Source organism: Typopeltis vanoorti, chromosome 21, assembly GCF_054136105.1.
Source record: "Typopeltis vanoorti isolate ZY-2024b chromosome 21, IOZ_Tvanoo_1.0, whole genome shotgun sequence".
Lineage (NCBI taxonomy): Eukaryota > Metazoa > Arthropoda > Arachnida > Uropygi > Thelyphonidae > Typopeltis > Typopeltis vanoorti.
Window position 1 is genome coordinate 91849429 of NC_143569.1, and position 19776 is coordinate 91869204.

General features: G+C 34.8%; 1 protein-coding gene across 6 annotated transcripts in view; it reads left to right on the forward strand.

The window, feature by feature from the left end:
• Positions 1-19776, forward strand: part of LOC150095108 (MAP/microtubule affinity-regulating kinase 3-like) — a 360635-nt gene that overhangs the window by 228218 nt on the left and 112641 nt on the right. For all 6 annotated transcript variants that reach the window (XM_090411526.1, XM_090411530.1, XM_090411532.1 and 3 more), the window contains 2 exons: positions 4443-4562; positions 4721-4820. In XM_090411526.1, coding sequence (XP_090267652.1) covers positions 4443-4562; positions 4721-4820 — 220 coding nt within the window. The remainder of the gene's footprint in view (positions 1-4442; positions 4563-4720; positions 4821-19776) is intronic.

Consider the following 19776-nt stretch of genomic DNA (forward strand, 5'->3'; position numbering starts at 1 on the left):
AAAATAGTTCCCTTGCATAAAGGAGGCTCCAAGACTGAGGTAGCTTCAGTAACTTCCACTCAAGTCCACCATTGTGTACTGCCATCACTAGTTTCCAGCACTGTGCTTGAAATGACAAAGTTCTTTCTTCATAGTGCAGAACTATTCAATAACAATTTCATAATGAAACAACCAGAATTTATAACAGTTCATTTCTCAATCTTTTGTGCACCGAGGTAAATTCATTTAATTATTCATGCAACATGAATTACATCAGTAACTTCAGTGTCTCAGAAATTTAAGGGGAAAATTCATAAATGGGTAGATAGAAATGGGATACTATTGGAGGGGGAAGCAGCATGGTTTTGTGAAGGGTATGTCATGTCTCAGTAACTTGCGCACCTTTTATAATACTAACAACTGAGTTAGTAAAGGTAATTGGTATACTGCGATACTGCTAGACATTGCAAAGGCTTTTGATAGGGTACTACATGAAATTCATCATCAAATCCCCACCTTGTACCCTTGCAGGGGGGGGGGGGGTACAGGATATCATGATAGTACTACATGAAAAGTTACATCATTACTAAATTCCTGTCGACAATAAAAAACGTTCTTTTCACACTTATGCATGCTCGGAAATGCAACTGAGAATTACTGCCATAACGCTGCCATTACTAGTTTCCAGCACTTGGCTTGAAAAGACAAAGTTCTTTCTTCACAGTGCAGAAAAGTTTATTCAATATTAATTTTACAATGAAACAGCCAGAATTTATAACAGTTCTTCATTTCTCAATCTTTTATGCACCAAGGTAAGTTCATTTAATTATTCATACAACATGAATTACAGCAGTAACTTTTGCTTCCCTTATCATTGATAACATTTCATAAACAAGGTTGGTTTTCACACAAATGGTACTAACGACAGCTCATACAAGACAATAATTATGCTTTAATATCTAGATACATTTATTTTATAACTAAGCAAGACTATTAGCCATAGATAAGAATAGCATTGCAAAATGTATTGCTCGTGACATACAAAAATGAACAAATGTTTAATTAACAGCTTTACAAATACCACATTACTAATTTCTTAACTTTAATTAATTTTTACATTTTTAACTTGGGATATCTTAATTTTTATACAGATATCCCAAATATGAGAGATGAATCATGTGAATCATCCATTGTATTAAATGTAAACAGTTCATTGTTACTCATGAGAGACTCCTAGAATGAAGTGTTGATTTCTATTTAGGGTACCTTGAGATTGTATAATTCATTTGATTTTTTAAATCCACAATAAGGAATTTGTTTTCCAGATAGTGCATTGGGGTGGATGACCATGTTGCAATGTTCTCTGAAGATGTGGAATGTAAAGTGCAAGGGAAAAGAAAAGGCTTTTATCTTTCCATTTATGTTTGATATTACTGAGGTATTCATGTTTGTTTGTTTTTTTGAATTTTGAAACTTCTTCCAGTCTGACATATAAACATTGCTGGGTAAGCAAAAGATATATATATATTTTTCAAACAGAACATCTCTTCACACCACATGAATTGGTCATCTCCCTTAATACCTTATCTGGAAGGCAATCTATTATGGACTTGCAAAGAATCATTGGAGTCATCTACTCCTATACCATCATAAATAAACACTAGAGCCTTGTCTTATCATATTTTTGGAAGTTTTTCACACAATTATGCAGCACATCAGACCTTCACTATGCTAGCAACCATATAAAAGTTATGCATAACAGTGAACTGCTTGTATCTAATATTCTGCATGATTTATGGTTTAGTCTTTACTACATTTGACTGTCACTGTAACCAACTCATAGGAACCGCAGGAATAATTTTAGTGAATAGTTATGCTGAATTTCTTTTAGTTTAGTTTGGTATAACTTGTAGGACTTTGGTTATTTTATTAGGAGTGCTAATAATGAAAGACATAGTATTAGCATTAATAAAATGAGTGAATTCACATAATTCTCATTTAGTTATTATTTAATCTAGTCTTGTATTTTTATCTTTAAATATAAACGAGTAGAAAGGCTTGTGTGTTGATGGTATTAATTTACAACACAGAATAATAAGAAAATAATATTTAACTTATTTGAGGGTATTTTGTGGGTATTATATCCAGCATCTTCAGTGCACAAAAACAGTTTGTCACAGTACACAAACTGCAACAATTTGGTTAACAGTGGATTCAGCGTTTAAAAAAATTGTAATGGATTAAAAATGCATTTGCAGTTTGGCAAAATTAACAAGTAAAACAAAAAATTATTCAGCATAGCTTTTCCAGGCCGATACAACGTCTACCTACAGTAGGTGATTACGATCATTTCCCCATGCCTATCAGAGCCCACCTCCCTTACAAAAATAAATATACAGTGGTATCTCGCTAATATGAACTAATAAAAACCGTGCTCATTCGGATTAGTGAATATTCCCCCAAGAGACAACAATAACTAGCGTTTAAGACAAAAATAATCAGATTCTAATGGTACATCAATTTAATTCTGTAAATAAATGAAGTAACTGATAGAAAAAAAAGCTACTGTACTGTAATGTAAAACTTAATGTAAAATAATACTGTACACAAGTTTATTTTGGTAAAAAATTTAGTTTGTATGTACCTATATTGTTGAGGATTCTAATTTAATAAAATTAAATAGTTCTGTACATAACTTAATTTGCTTAAAAAATATCACTTTCTTGTACACAACATACAAAAAAATTTTTTTTTATTTCTTTGTAAAAAAGTCTGATTTTCTTTTGCTTCTTGGAACTGTCACTTCATGTTTTACTTTTTTTTCTTCGAGTTCTTTATCATCATCTTCTAATTCATTCTGTAGCCATCATATTTATAATTTCAGCATCTGATTTGATTTCAAATTCACTTTTGGTTCTGTTTGTGAAATTTCAACATCTGGATTTATATTTTTAACCAAATTATGCATGTTTTGAATTTCCATTTTTTGTGTATCACCGTGGTTATCTTGGTAAATTCTAGAAGACTACAGTTTTTTCCATGATGCTCAAATTGCTTCAGGTTTGATGGCCTCCCAAGCAAACATGAACACACAATAAATCAAAATAGGCCTACAGTATAAAGGTACAATCGACAGTATGAAAAAATACTGTACTGTAATAATAATAAAATAAATAATAATAGTTAAAATAATAATTATTAAATAAAAATAATAGTACACAAAATAATAATACTTAATAAATAAAACTTTTTTTCCTTTTAAACTGCAGTTCGGATTACTGGAGGGTTCGGACTAAAGAGGTTCAGATTAGTGAGATACCACTGTATTACATTTTATATTATAGTATGGAAGTCTCTTGTTTTGTATACCATCAACAACAAACTCTAAATTATATGATAAAAAGACTAGAAATATAAAAATGTATTACATTTGTTCAGTCTGCTAATATCTATTTAAAATTACAGCTATCCTGTATGCTGTAAGGAACTACACATTCCATACTTACAGTAGCACTGGCTCTAAGACGGCTATAAACAAGTTAATCAGGGTTGAGTATTATCCTGAGTGCAAAGGATTATCACGTGCCTTAATGGAAATAACTTGATGGCTCATACTTCTTATCCATGTTATTTCAATTTATCGTAACCTTCAAATCCATATTCTGGAGTCATAAAAATGTGGCTGGTAGAAGAATAAAAGTTCATACCAAGTTCAATAAACTGTACTGAAATGTAGTTAGAAATTAGATCAGAGTATTTAAAGAGGAATCAGAAAAGAATTAATATTTATTTAACTTATTTGCTGATATTTTGCTGGTATTATATCCAGCATCTTCAGATCATAAGAACCGATTAGTTGATCTACTTCAACCAGTAGGGAAGTTAATCATTAGTTTATACCTATTGAAATTTAATATTGAAAAGCATTCTTCCATCTTCCACTCAGTAATTAACCTAGGTAGGCATCAATATTTCACTAATGCTTACACCTGTACTTGGAGGGTTGGTTTTTTGTGCTTATTTGGATATAGTTCCATATAAAGGTTCTAAATGTGCTCATATATCAGAAGACATGTTTAGAGGGTTCATATAAAAATATAGTTTAATTCTGTTATGCTGTATCAGTTAAATAAAAGTAATTGTAATTTGAAGTTTTGCACTATCTGGGTTCTTTCTACTTTCATTGTACTAAACTTAAGTCATTGAGATTTATTCAGTTATCTGATTTTTGTACTTCAGATTTGTTTATCTTGCTCTGCTGTAATTATGTTATCTGTTTCACGAGAATGTATTAGCTTAAAATAAAATTTAAGCAGATGCATTATTTCCAAAGTTCTATTTGCAAACTTTTGAAATGTCTTGAAGGTTTCTATTACCTAAATGCATTTTACTGTTGCTCAATAAAATGTGAAAGGGATTAGGTAAATTACAAATACTTCATTTTTTTTTTTTTTTTTTTGCAGGAATTAAGAGAGAGAGTTCTAAGAGGAAAATATAGGATACCTTTTTATATGTCCACTGATTGTGAAAACTTGCTGAAGAAGTTTTTAGTTCTAAATCCAGCTAAAAGAGCATCCTTAGAGGTTAGTTTTGTTATATATACAGTTTCATATGACAACATAGAAAGACAACAGATCACATAAATATTCTTTGCAAATAATATATTCGAAAAATTGTTAAAGTAATTAAAATTTGTCATATTTTTTCCATGAATTTTTTTTTTTTTTACAACTTTTTTCAGACAATTATGAAAGACAAATGGATGAATATAGCATATGAAGATGATGAACTAAGGCCTTACATAGAACCTGAACCTGATTTTAGTGATCCTAGAAGGATAGGTATGTGCTTCAAGAATGTCAAAGCCTGATTATTTTATAGGATTTAAAAGTAATATATATGAATTTTATCACATTTCTATATCTGTGGTTAAGTGACTATGGATATATATATATATATATATATATATATATGTGTGTGTGTGTGTGTACTTTTTTTTACATGAATTTCTAAAATTCGTCAGTGTGATTTCTTTTTTGGATTTTAAATACGTATCTCTTATAATGATACAAACAAGATTGAAGAACTTAGCCATTTATTTCAACAACTGATATAAGAAAATGACTGAATATAAATCAGATCGATAGCATTTAGTTAAGTTTGGAAAAACTCGTAAAGTGTGCTCTTACCTTATGGTCTGACTTATGTTTCTGAGTTGCCAGCTTTCTCTCTCTCTCTGCTTGCATGTTATGCACAATAGTGGACAGGTGTTTATTCTCAACTAATCAGTCTATTCCAGTTTACTACATCTGAGACTCAGTTTTACTGATGACAGTACATTTTGCTCTTCTTTCTCACTTGACAAAACTTAATTTGCACAAATCACCAGAACTTAAGAGTATCTCCTTCAACAAACCTGATACCTAATACGATTTGATATCTATAGTAAGATTCTGATAACCTTTTTAACTTCAATCCTATTTCTGCACCAGATATTTCTCATTTCTCTCTCTCTCTCTCTGCTAACACATTTCAGGATGCTAACGATGTCAAGATCTTTCCTAATAACCTTGTTTTTAATATGATATTGCCATTGATGCCATTTGTTCATGTCCCTAATCTTTCTCAAGATTCTCATATCTGTGGTGTCTAGTCTTTGGTCAAGTGTTTTATTTCTAATCCAGCTCTCGGATTCATAAGTTAAAATTGGTTTGAACACTGTCTTGAATACAGCCAAATTAGTGTTTTGACTAATTTTTCTCTTATTCCATATAAATTTTATTCAGTTGACTTCCTGCCATACCAACTTTGTTGATTCTGTTGTCTATTTCCATATTTAATTTACCATCTGTATTAAAAATTGTGCCTAAGTAGCCGAAATGTTTTACTTGTTGTATAGGTTCTCCATTCACAATGCAGTTCATATGTTCAATGTTTCTGCTTATTTTCATTGTCTTTGACTTGTTATTGCTGACCTTCATACAATATCTATTACAACAGTTATTCAATTTAGTCAGGAAATCTTGCAGACTTGTACTGGATTTATTTAGAAGTATAACATCATCCACATAAAGCAAAGAGCTGAGATTAACATCTCCAATTTTAATATCGGGTTTAATACCACTTCATAATGTGATCCATATAGATAATGAATAACAGAGGGGATACTGTACATCCTTGTCTAACACCAGATTTAACATTAAACTGTCTACCATCTTCCTGTACTTCCTTCAATTCTGTAACTGCTGGCTTACAACTCAAATAAAGACTAAGTATTGCTGATATAATGTCCCATTGACACCATACAACTGTAGCGTTTAGAATAGCTTCTCTCTTTCTCTTGGCACCTTGTCGTATGCCTTTTCCAGATCTACAAAACTTAAAACTTAAATACAGATTCTTTGTTATATTCTCATGATTTCTCATCTATTTGTCTTAAAGTGAAAATCTGATCCTGACTGCCTCTATTTGCTCTGAATCCAGCTTGATTTTCATGACGCTTCCATGCCACAATCCTTCTCAACCATTTCTCAAGTATACTTGCATAAATCATACCAGGAACACTCAGAGAAATATCTATATAATTATCACAGTTTTATTTCCCTTTTTATATATGGGTACTATGAGAGCTCTACTCCAATCATCTGGAATTCGTCCCTCTGTGAATTGTGAATTATGCAGTGCAGCCACTCCAAGACTTTTATACCTCCATACTTGAGCATTTCTGGTCAAATATTATATACTCCAGTCACTTTTCCACATTTCAGGCTTTGATGGCTTTTTCATACTTCAAGTACGAATATGTTCCTAATTGCATGCTTGTTGAGTATATTTTACTACTGTGCTGTCATTGATTGTTTCATTTAGCAATTTTCGAAGTAATTACTCCATACTTCAAGGATATCTTTTTCTCCTGTTTTAATGTCACCTTTATCATCTCTAACTCCTTTTACAGCACTCTTTCCTCCATTCCTAAGCTTCTTCAACAACCTCCAGAATATTTTGCCACCTTCTTGATATTTATTTTCTATGTTCTTGCCAAAGTCCTCCCATGACTTTTGTTTAAGTAGTTTTACACTATGTTTAGCTTTCTTACATTTGTCTCTGTATTCTCTAAAAGCACAAGCTGACTTATTTGCCCGGAACTTTTTATATGCTTTCTTCTTTTCCTTCACTGCCTCTTTAACTTCCTGTGTCCACCATGGAGTTCTCATTTTTCTATCCTTGCAGACAACCTCACTGCATGCCTCTCTGGCTGAATCAATCAGGGTTTGCTTCAAGGCTTGCCACTGAATCTCCAAGGTTTGGTGCGTGCTCTCAAACTCTTTCATTTTTTTTCTTGAATAACATTTGTGTATTTTAGTCTACAGTTCATCTGAGAGTTTCTCAACTTTTATTCTCTTTAAAGCTTTCTTACATGTTCTTCTTTTCAATATGAAATTCAATTTTATCCTGCTCAAGACTAAATAGTGATCACTTCCAATTTCAAATCCTCTGTACACTCTGGTGTCCTGCACCAGGGAGAAAACATCACTATCAACAATAGCATAGTCAATGAGACTTTTCTTATTCCTTGCCTCTTCTCTCCATGTGAATTTGTGCACATTTTTATGTTGGAAAATTGTGATTAGAAATAACCAGTCCATGCCCTGAGCAGAAATCCAACAGGTATTTGCCATTCTTATTATTATTTGCTTTACTCTTTTCTCCAAATTTTCCCAAAATATTTTTTATATGTCTGACAACCATTTCCTACTCTGCTATTTAGATCCCCAATAAGGACCAACTTTTCCATTTTCATTGTGTCATTGTAGTTGCTGTCTCAAAAACCTCAAAAAATTCCATCACTTCTACCTTAGTACTCACAAATGTCTTGTTGTCCAGTTCCCTATTCTGATATGTGTCCACATCACTCTACTTGATATTGCCTGCCATTCATGAAGATTAGCCTTGTATTTAGTGTTGAATACTATCGCTACTCCTTTTTTCCCTTGATTGTCATTGCCTGAATATAATATTTCGTTATTGCTCCAATTGCTAATTGCTTGTCACACAATTCAGAAACAATCTAAAACTGATTTCATACGTCTCAGATATTTATAGTATTATACAGTGAACAAGCCATAACATGCACATGTTCCTGCTAATGTGTACTGGATTTGTAAAATCCCAATCACTTGAAAGTGTGTGCCCGCCAACACATTGCTTGTTAAGACCTGTCATTGGACTTCGATGCCGATCAGTCGTAACTTGCATTTTATATGTTTCCTTGGAAATTTAAGCAACCATTATATCCTTTACTTGTGTTATACAACAATCATCATCAAAATTTTTTATGATAAATTTTTTTTCAGCACTAATTTTTATCCTTTATGCTTTTACTGTCCCCTTACTTCATTCCCTTTTGTTCATGAGGCCATTGCTGTCTCCCTAGATCATTCTGGCAACCCCCCCCCCCCCAGGGAGGGGGCAACTGTCCACTTTGGGAACCACTGGTTTAGGTGATAAATAATGTTCAACTGATTTAAAAGGAGATATTAGGAACAACATTGTTCGCATTCAGTAATAAGTGAGTAGAGCTAATCTAAGGTGGTATGGTATAGTCACATCAACAGAATGTATCACAAAACAGGTATTTTATGCCAAGAAAAAGATCCAAATAAAAACTGAGATCCAGATGGATTGATGCACCTGAAATATAATATCTGACAGTATTGAGATCCTAGCAGATATTAGATTAATTCAGATTGAAATTGTCAAAAAAAAAGTAATACTTTTTACTCAAATTCGAAGTCAGTAGCTAGAATTAAAGATACAGCAATATGGTAAGATGTATAACTCTGCTTGGTGATTCAGGAGAGTAAATTATAAGCTTTGTAGAGCTCTTTTTGTGTGTGTGTGTGTGTGTGTGTGTGTGTGTGTGTATTAACAAGTGCTAAAAAAAATTATAGAAAGATATTGAATTAAGATATCAAGTTCCATGTAGCATGGTGATTTCTTTCTGTTTAAATATTTATTTTTTATACAGGTATTTGTACATTTGGTGAGTCCAGATAATGTGAGTGATTAGAAACATTTGAGAAAAAAATGTTACACACAAGAATATTAGAACTTATGCAGTTCAAAACAGCAGGACATACAGTTTTTGTTTTTTGTTTTTTTTCCACCATGATTATAAAAGGTCATTGCACACACTATGCATTGTCCCTATCATTTGAAATGATACTGCATTTTTGCCAAACAGATATCTCACACTCAGTTGTTGCAACAACCCATCATTTCAACTATAAAGCCAGTAGGTCTGGTGGTAAGGCTTATACATTGGCTGTTCATGGTGGTATTTTTTAAGGAATTTTTAAGGAATATATAAGTTATATACAATAAACATGGTCATATGTTCCTCCAGTACCTTGCACAGTCAACTGCTCTTTCTGTGTAGGATATAAGGTCCACTTTTGTTCAAGGTGATTGAAGAAGGGGACAAGAAAGGTGTTCCATGGACTGGGTTGTCCCACACTCCCAATTATCTGGTCTAGTGAGGTAGCACCATTTGATGAGGTTTTGTTTGCAGTGTCCTGTCGTTCGAAGTCTGTTGAGGCTTTTCCAAGTATTCCAGTCCAAGTGGGCACCACGTGGAAGATGTTCGGCTGTTGGAATGCGATAATGATGCATGGCCGAAAATTGCCACGTGCCCCCGAAGACCTTTCACATATACCAGGGGTATGCATACCACACTTTGAGAAACACTATTTCTAATTGAATGTTCAAGGAAATGCTGATTGGAAAGTTTCATCCTATCTTAAGGATACCAGATATATTTAAATATTTCTATTGGAAAAGGCAATGGAATTAGCTAAAGGAATGCGGAGAAACGACCAGGGCTTCTGACCTAATGTCCAATCCTCACCTTCTCGTGGTGCACCCTGTTGGGTATCTACTTGGATACTGAACGAACGAGGATGGGCTGGCAATTTGGGATTTAGCCGACCAAATTGTATTCTTATTGGTTAAACCAAAATTTAAAATGATGGTACGACATGACAAAATTTCATGCCGGCTGGTGCATCGCCGGTTAAACAAGGCCCCCGTTGTTTTCGCCAGGGAACCAGGGCGAACAGCGAAAAGTCAGCTACTGGAACAAATCTGAAAACAAACACCAACTCAACATCACCAGAGTTAAAGATCGGTACTATCAACGTAAGAAGCCTGAATGGCAAAGAAATGGAGCTAGCTGAGGAATTAGATAATTACCAGATCGACATAATCAGGGTGAATGAAACAAAAAAGACCAAAACTAGTGAGATCTTTTTGAGCAATAAATACAAAATGTTATATTCAGGCAATGACAATCAAGGAAAAGAAGGAGTAGCCATAGTATTCAACACAAAATACGAGGCTAATCTTCTTGAATGGCAGTCAGTCTCAAGTAGAGTAATGTGGGCAAATATGAGAATAGAGAACTGGACAATGAGACTTATTTGTACCTGTGGTCCCACAGAAGGTTCTACTAAGGTAGAAGTGGAGGAATTTTTTGAGGCTTTAGAAAAAGCAACTGACACAATGAAAAATGAAAATTTGGTCCTTGTTGGGGATCTAAATAGCAGAGTAGGAAATGATTGTGAGACATACAAAAATATTTTGGGAAAATTTGGAGAAAAGAGCAAAGCTAATAATAATGGCAAATATCTGTTGGATTTCTGCTCAGGACATGGACTGGTTATTACTAACACCATGTTCCAACATAAAAATGTGCACAAATTCACATGGAGAGAAGAGGCTAGGAATAAGAAAGTCTCATTGACTATGTTATTGTTGATAGTGATGTTTTCTCCCTGGTGCAGGACACCAGAGTGTACAGAGGATTTGAAATTGGAAGTGATCACTATCTAGTCTTGAGCAAGATAAAATTGAATTTCACATTGAAAAGAATAACATGTAAGAAAGTTTTAAAGCGAATAAAAGTTGAGCAGCTCTCAGACGTGAACTGTAGACTAAAATACACAAAGATTATTGAAGAAAAAATGAAAGAGTTTGAGAACAGGAATCAAACCTTGGAGATTCAGTCACAAGCCTTGAAGAAAACCCTGACTGATTCAGCCAGAGAGGCATGTGGTGAGGTTGTCTGCAAGGATAGAAAAATCAGAACTCCCTGGTGGACACAAGAAGTTAGAGGCAGTGAAGGAAAAGAAGAAAGCATACCAAAAGTTCCTGTCAAATAAGTCAGCTTGTGCTCTTAGAGAATATAGAGACAAATGCAAGAATGCTAAACACTGTGTAAAACTAGCTAAACAAAAGTCATGGGAGGACTTTGGCAAGAATATAGAAAATAAATATCAAGAAGGTGGCAAAATATTCTGGAGGTTGTTGAAGAAGCTTGGGAATGGAGGAAAGTGTGCTGTAAAAGTAGTTAGAGATGATGATAAAGGTGACATGAAAACGGGAGAAAAAGATATCCTTGAAGTATGGAGTAATTACTTTGAAAAACTTCTAAATGAAACAAGCAGTGATGACAGCACAGTGGTAAAAAACACTGACCAGGTATGCAGTCAGGAATACATATCCATACTTGAAGTAGAAAAAGCCATCAAAGGCTTGAAATGTGGAAAGGCAGCAGGAGTAGATGATATTCGACCAGAAATGCTGAAGTATGGTGGTGTGAGAGTCTTACAGTGGCCGCACTGCATAGTTCAGAAGGCCTGGACTGAGGGACGAATTCCCGATGATTGGAGTAGAGCTCTCATAGTACCCATATATAAAAAGGGAAATAAAACTGCCTGTGAGAATTACAGAGGTATTTCCCTACTGAATGTTCCTGACAAGATCTATTCAAGTATACTTGAGAAACGGTTGAGAAGAATTGTGGAAGAAAAGCTTGGTGAAGAACAAGCTCGATTCAGGCCAAATAGAGGCTGTCAGGATCAGATCTTCACTTTACGACAAATAGTCGAGAAAGCATGGGAATATAACAAAGATCTGTATTTAAGTTTTGTCGATTTGGAAAAGGCATATGACAAGGTGCCAAGAGAGAGAAGCTATTCAATACACTGCAGTTATATGGTGTCAATGGGGCATTATATCAAGCAATACTTAGTCTTTATTTGAGTTGTAAGTCAGCAGTTAGAATTGAAGGAAGTACAGGAAGATGGTTTAATGTTAAATCTGGTGTGAGACAAGGATGTACATTATCCCTTCTGTTATTCATTATCTATATGGATCACATTATGAAGGAAAGTGGTATTAAACATGATATCAAAATTGGAGATGTTAATGTCAGCTCTTTGCTTTATGCGGATGTGGTTATTACTTCTAAATAAATCCTTCTAAATAAATCCGCTACAAGTCTGCAAGATTCTCTGACTAAATTGAATAGCTGTTGTAATAGATATGGTATGAAGGTCAGCAATAAAAAGACAAAGACAGTGAAAATAGGCAGAATCATTGAAAATGTCAACTGTGTTGTGAATGGAGAACCTGTGGAACAAGTAAAACATTTCAGCTATTTAGGCATGATTTTTAGTGAAGATGGAAAATTAAATATAGATATAGACAACAGAATCAGCAAAGCTGGTATGGTGGGAAGTCAATCGAATAAATTCATATGGAATAAGAGAGAAATTAGTCGGAACACTAAATTAGCTGTATACAAGACAGTGTTCAAACCAGTTTTAACTTATGGATCTGAGAGCTGGGTCAGAAGTAAAACACTTGACCAAAGACTAGAGACCACAGATATGAGAGTCCTGAGAAAGATAAGCGTGAACAGATGGCATCAATAGCAATATCATATTAAAAACGATTATATTAGGAAAGAACTTGACATTGTCAGCATCAAGGAATGCATTAGCAGAGCTAATCTCATGGGGTTTGGTCACTTAAACATAATGGGCGAGGAAAGATTAGCAAAACAAGTGTTCTCTTCAAAATGACCCAGAGCAAGACCAAGATATATGTGGATTGATACGGTACAAAGTACCTTAGACGATAGAAATATAAGTTCTGATAATGTTGGAGTCTTGACAAGTAACAGACTGATTTGGAGGAAAATTGTAGATAGGAAGTTAGTAATGATGTAAATTTTTCATGTAGTACTATCATATCCTGTACACCCCTTGAGGGTACATAGCAGGAATTTGATGATGAAGATGAAGATGAAGTTATTGCTCCAAAAGATATCACCAGTTTTTGTCTTTTTTGTTTAATTCACCTCTATTATGTTGATCTGGCACTTATCCAATTCCTGAGCTAGCTCCATTTCTTTGCCATTCAGGCTTCTTATGTTGATATTACTGACTTCAACTCTGGTGATGTTGAGTTGTGGTATGTTTCAGGATTTGTTCCAGTAGCTGACTTTTCACTGTTTGCCCTGGTTCCCTGACGAAAACAATGGAGTCCTTGTTTAACCGGGCGATGCTGCAGCCAGCATGAAATTCTGTCATGTTGTACCATCATTTTATATTGTGGTTTAAGCCAATAAGAATACAATTTTGTTCTTTCAAATCCGATATTGCCAGCCCATCCTCCTTTGTTCAGTATCCAGATAGATACCTAACAGGGTGCACCATGAGAAGGTGAGGATTGGACATTAGGTCAAAAGCCCTTGTTGGTTCTCCGCATTCCTTTAAGATCTCGAATATCTTCATTTTCAGTTTTTATGCCAGCTTTATTATCATCTGTCACAAATGTCTCGTCCTGTTTTTGCCATTCCAGTTCCCACCTTCCCCCAACAGCCTCCAAAATGTTTTGTATTTGTTTTCTGATATTTCCTTTCTGTGTTCTTACTGGTCTTCCTATGCCTTCTTTTTAGCTACTTTTACACATTGATTTGCTTCTAACATTTTTCTGTGTATTCTCTCTCAGAGCTTATGCTGATTTACTAGAAAATTTCAGTATGCTTTTTTCTTCTCTATGACTGCCTCTTTAACTTCCTGAGTCGCCCATGGAGTTCAAGAGGCAGTCATAGAGAAGAAAAAAGCATAAAGGAACCAAACTTGTAAACTCAGTGGCAGGCTAAAAAAAATATTGACTGATACAGACGGTTGTTTTCATTTTTTCTATCCTTGAAAACAACTGTCTGTATCAGTCAATATTTTCTTTAGCCTGCCACTGAGTTTACAAGTTTGGTTCCTTTTTGTGCTGTTTCATTTTTTCTTTGGTGACACACGGAACCTTTGTCTTGTCCCTTTAGACTAAAGTGAGTTAGCCGGTCTCATACGGAGGTAGCGGTTTTTTTCACCTGGAAACTTAGTTTTTTCGCCCCCCCCCCCCCCCCAGAACAGGCTAACCAGCCTTATGAACGCACATGGATTACAGTCATGAATACGCCCCAGCGATATGCCGTTCCCAAGCCAAGATAAAAGTGGGGGGGGAGGGGGAGAAAGCAATGGTGAACTACCCTGTAAAAATCCACCAGGAATACTTTGTGGGCAATGCATTAAAAGTCACCTACAGTTCGGAAACAACTGAAAGTGAAAACCAGGCATTTTTTCTTGAATAACATTTATCTGTTTGAGTCTATAGTTCACTTCTGAAAGCTGCTGAGCTTTGATTCTTTTTAAAACTTTTATATCTATTTTTCATTTTCATTTTTATCTTTCTTAAAACTAAATGGTGATCACTTCCTATTTCAAATTCCCTGTGTATACTCTTGTGTCATAGATATCACTATCAGCAATGACCTAATCAGTGAGACTTTTTGTGTCTTCTCTTCATTCTAATATGTGTACATAAGTTGGAACATAGTATTAATAATGAATAAAGTCCATGTACTTGACACAGATCCATGATATACTTACCATTACTATTCACTCTGCTTTTTTTTCAAAACTTTTATCTCTTCAGGCAATTCCTCAGCTAGCATAACATTTCATCTTATATGATCACTTCATTTTTGATTTATGTGAAGTTTGGTTGGGTAAATCACCAGTTGCTAACCCATCCTCATTTGTTGGGTATTTAAGATGCACTCTGAGAAGATGAGGGGTCTAATGGAGTATTGATAGAGCTAAGAAATGATTAAAAACCAATTTTAATGCTTCTGGTATTTCGTTGCAGTCACTGAAACATCTTCAGCGAGTACAAATAATACTTGTAACACACACACACACACACACACACACACACACACAATGGCAACACAATACGCAATGAAGCACTTGACTGTGGTGACTCTAAATTTCTATTTGATGATGCACCCTCTATGGGTATTTGTAGGTGGCCTAGGATGTAAATTGGGACCTCTGACAATTAACGTTTCCCAAATTTTGAGAAGTTTTTTGCACTCATATTTGTTTAAATTTGGTTGATTTCTGAGTGCTGCTGCAGATTCCAAAAACAGTCTTTCTTTTTTAAATTTACTGTCATGAAGCATGGTGATTTTCTTCCAGAAGTTCCTGTGAGTGTTATCCAAATAGTTTGCAAGACCAGATTGACCATAGTTGTGATTGCAGATGTAAGTTTTGTGTTCATCTATTAGCTACCATTTCTAATCAAATGGTGGCTAATCTACCTGTCTAAAGCAGCATTTCTCAAACTTTTCCTATGACAGAACACTTCACAAATCCCGAAATATTTAACGGAGCACCTTGGTTAGAGTTGACTATCATCAGCCTCGTATTCAATGTAAAGCTAAGTGCACACTATTGCTGCAGCAGGCTGTATCGCATCACAAAAATGCGACCTGCACACACTAAAGGTGTGCTGGGCTGCAGCACATCGCATTGACCTTGTTTGTGACTGCACGTTTCCTAGAATAGATACCTTTGTATTTCGCTCGTGCTTGGAAGTGTCGACAACTGCAGGTGGCTGAGTCAAGGCCAGCACACACTGGCCTTACAGTCCACAAGCAAAGTGAGGAGTGCCTGATTTTCAGTTTTCCAGGCTCATATTAATTTTGATAATTTTTCATGGAACACTTATCCACTTTCTGCAGAACATAGTTTAGGAAATGCTGGAACAGAGTTTTTTATATGCTCCAGGTACTGAGAGAGGAGGAAGCTGATCTTTGGTAGAACAGATATGGTGAGGGCATTTCTGAAATCCTTCTGAAGAGATGGCCAAGGATTAGGGCAGTGGTGGTGAGGAGGGGGTTTGATTATTTTTTTTTTTTAATTTTGTAACCACTGTAGTCATTTTATAGGAAGGTATTATGGTTGAGCTCTGTTGAATGAGAGGTTCCACTGGAAGAAAGAATGTAGGCTGTTTTGGATAGAGTATTAATGATGCCATATTGTTGATGGGGTGAATGGTGAGAAAGTTTGTGAATTACCTGTGTGAGTTAGTTTTCTTACAGTGAAGGAGAGGTTACTATTTGTAAGGCATGTCACTAAAATGTCCAAGAAGGGTAAACTATTCTTATTTTCATTTTCCATCATAAATTGGATTCTTGGATGTAGACTATTGAAGTAACTGAGAAAGTAGTCTGTGTCTGGATCATGACGCCAAATAGAGAACGCATCACCTATATATCTTAGAAGATTTGAGAGGTGCTGAGTCTAGGGCTTGTTTTTCAAAGTTTTCCATAAAAATTGGCAAATCTTGTAATTTATGTACATATAGGTTTCTGTGGGAAGTTTTTGGTATTGAGACTATATTTTAATATAAATAAGGAGTTGATTAAAAATAAGCAATTAAAACCCGACAAGTTTCATATGTCGTAAGACTTATATCATCAGGGGTAGTGGTATATGAAAGTTTTACACAACAAAAGCCTATCAACAATTAATTACATATTAGATGTTTTTGATAACTTCACAACTCTTAAATATAATTAATAAACCAGAATACAAGTGATAAATTCGTTACTGTTTGCGCATTGGAACATTGCTAGTTGTTGCTGTCACATTCTGTGGTATCATGAACGTTATATCCTAGGTCCATGGCATTTAAATTTTTGATGAAAGCAGACCATACTTGGTGTAAAATTAAGCCTTTATTTTTTTTATTTTTTTTTATTGCATGTGTAGAGATCCTAAGCATTCGTGAGGTTTCTTTAAACTTTCTTGTGAAACAATTATCAATATATATCATTTTTATTTGTTGCCAGAGTACTCGATGGCCAGTAGTGGTGGTGTAGAATGCCAGGCCTGATTTATGCTCTCTTCTTTTTTCAATGTCTTTTACGTGTTCAGACATGTGGATCTGTCCCGACCTTCCTGTCTAGCCTACATAACAAATGCCACAAGAGAAATGAATCTTATAGATGCCTGGTTTTTTTCATGGGATGATGTGGAGATTTTGATGGATATAGGAATCTTGATATTTTTTGTAAAAGAAAAAAAGTCACTTTTATGTTGTACCTGCAGAGCAATGCAGCCACTTTGTCTGTGACATTCTTAATGTAAGACAGCGTAATTGCATTCTCGAAATCTTGCATGAGTAAGGAAGTTGCAGGAGGTGTATTAAGAATTTTTCTGATTGTCTTGAGTTCAGAACCATTAAGTGTGAGGTTCTGTTTCAGGTAATGCAGTTCTTCATTCCTTTTAATTGGCTTGCTTGATATATTGTATGCCTTTTCTCGTTTTAGTTTTAATTATGTTTATATTTTAGCACTCGTGATACCACAGAATGTAAGAGCAGCAACTAGCAGTGTTCCAATACGCATACAGTAATGAATTTATCATTTGTATTCTGGTTTATCAATTATGTTTACAGTTGTGAAGTTATCAAAAACATCTAATGTGTAATTAATTGTTAATAGGCTTTTGTTGTGTAAAACTTTCATGTACCACTACCTCTGATGATGTAAGTCTTACAATATACGCAACTTGTTGGGCTTTAATTGCTTATTTTTAATAAACTCCTTATTTATATTATAATGTGGTCTCAATACTGAAAACTTCCTACAAGTCTGATAATTACCATAGTAGTTACCTCTGTTTGTAAATTTTGTTTCTTCAAGAAAAAAGAAACCAGAATTGCTGGCAAAGGAAGAAAGATCTGAGATATCAGAAGGAGAAACGTTTTTTAAGGGTATTTAAGGTGTCATTCAAGGAAATATTGTTAAACAGTGAGGTGATGTCAAAGCTTACCAATATATCTGTATTATTTAAAGTTAGAATTTCAATTGAGATTTCAAAATGGGTAGTGTATTTTTATATAGGATGTGGTATGACCAGTGGGGGATAAGAGAGTTTGCTGGCAGTTTTGACAATTTGTATCATGGAGCATCAATGGTATCTACTAGAGACTCCATAGCTCAGTCAGTATAGATGAAGCCCTTTGGTCGGAAAGACCTGGGTTCGATTCTCGTCCGTGATGTGAGGAACCTTTACCTAGTCGCTTTTGATCAAAGGTGAGTTAGCTGGTCTCATACGGAGGTAGGTTTTTTTTTTTTTAATCCTGAAACTGTATTTTTTTGCCCCCCAGAACAGGCAAAAGCAGCCCCATACACACACAGATTACAGTCAGGAATACCTAAGATCCAGCCATAGGTCTGATTCATCAGCTGGTCCTGAGCCCAGATAAAATGGGGGGGGGGGGGGGGGGATTGTGATGGTGTGGTACTTCCCTGTAAAAAGGCCTCACAGCCGTTGTATCGTCATACATTAAATAAAATAATAGTGGTATCTACTATAGGTCTTAGGGGAGAATTGTTTTTTTTTTTTAATTTTAGGTAAATCTTGGGGCAGGGGGAGATGAGAACCAAAGGTTTTTTTTTTTTTTTTTTTTTTTTTTTTTTTTTTTTTTTTTGTGATGTGAGGCGACCAGGAAAATACTTTTTTTAAGTAGGCTTTTTTTTTCGCGTTTTTAACCTGTGTTTAGGTGGGATTGTAGTCTCATGGGATGTGGGTAGAGCTATCTCATATCCAGTATATATCCAGTAGCGTTAAGGACAACTCAGGCATTAGCTTTATCTGCTCTGGTGATGACAGTACTTTAACTTTCTAAGAATGTTTTGAGCAGTTAGTTGGCCAGAAGATAGATTATTTTTGAGAGGCAGAGACTGGGAAAGAATATTCGCAATGTCAAGTCTGATGTTGTTGTTATTTACAGAACTAAGTGACAGATTCCACAGATTACGTTGTACATTAGGTCTAGCACCAGCACTTCTCTATGTGATGGCAAGATTGTGGTTGAGATTATGGGCATTGATGGCATCTTCATTGAGCCTTTTTGAAGACAAATTCACTACAGTATGGAGAGGTTTGCAATTTAGAATTCCACAGAATATTATACTGCCATATAGACAGCAGAACATGTTGAAGAAATACATGTGGTGTTAATTAAAGAAAAAAAAAGTTGAGTTAAAACCTGGTTATTTATTATTCACTCAAAGTAAACATCTTCCCTGTTGATTTTCAAGAAAATTGTTTTGATTCAGACTTATTTACATTTTGCATATTATTAGTGTTTTGTTAGAAACACCACTTTGAAGAGTCAGTTGTGAGCTGCAAGTGAACTTATTTGGATTCTTGCAAGTCCCGAATGTTTACATGTAAACATTACTTTGTGTACATTATTTAATAATGAGCTGTGAAAATCCTCACACAATAGTTGAAATGAAATTTCAATTCTTGTTGCAGTAAATATATGGTGTGGATATATTGCAAACCTAACCAGATAATAAATCTTGATTGATCATCCTGCCCTGAAATATACTTATTTTGTTGTTTTTTTGCAAAATAGCAAATAATTCTGCGAGAATACACAAATTGTCAGAAAGCAAAGCGATGTGTTTAAAAGTGGCTAAACAAGTCAAGGAAGATTGATAGAAGACAAATATCAGTTAAGACAAAATGTTCTGGAGGTTATTAGGGAAAAAAAAAAAAAAGGCTTAGAAATGGAGAAAAGAGCACTGTA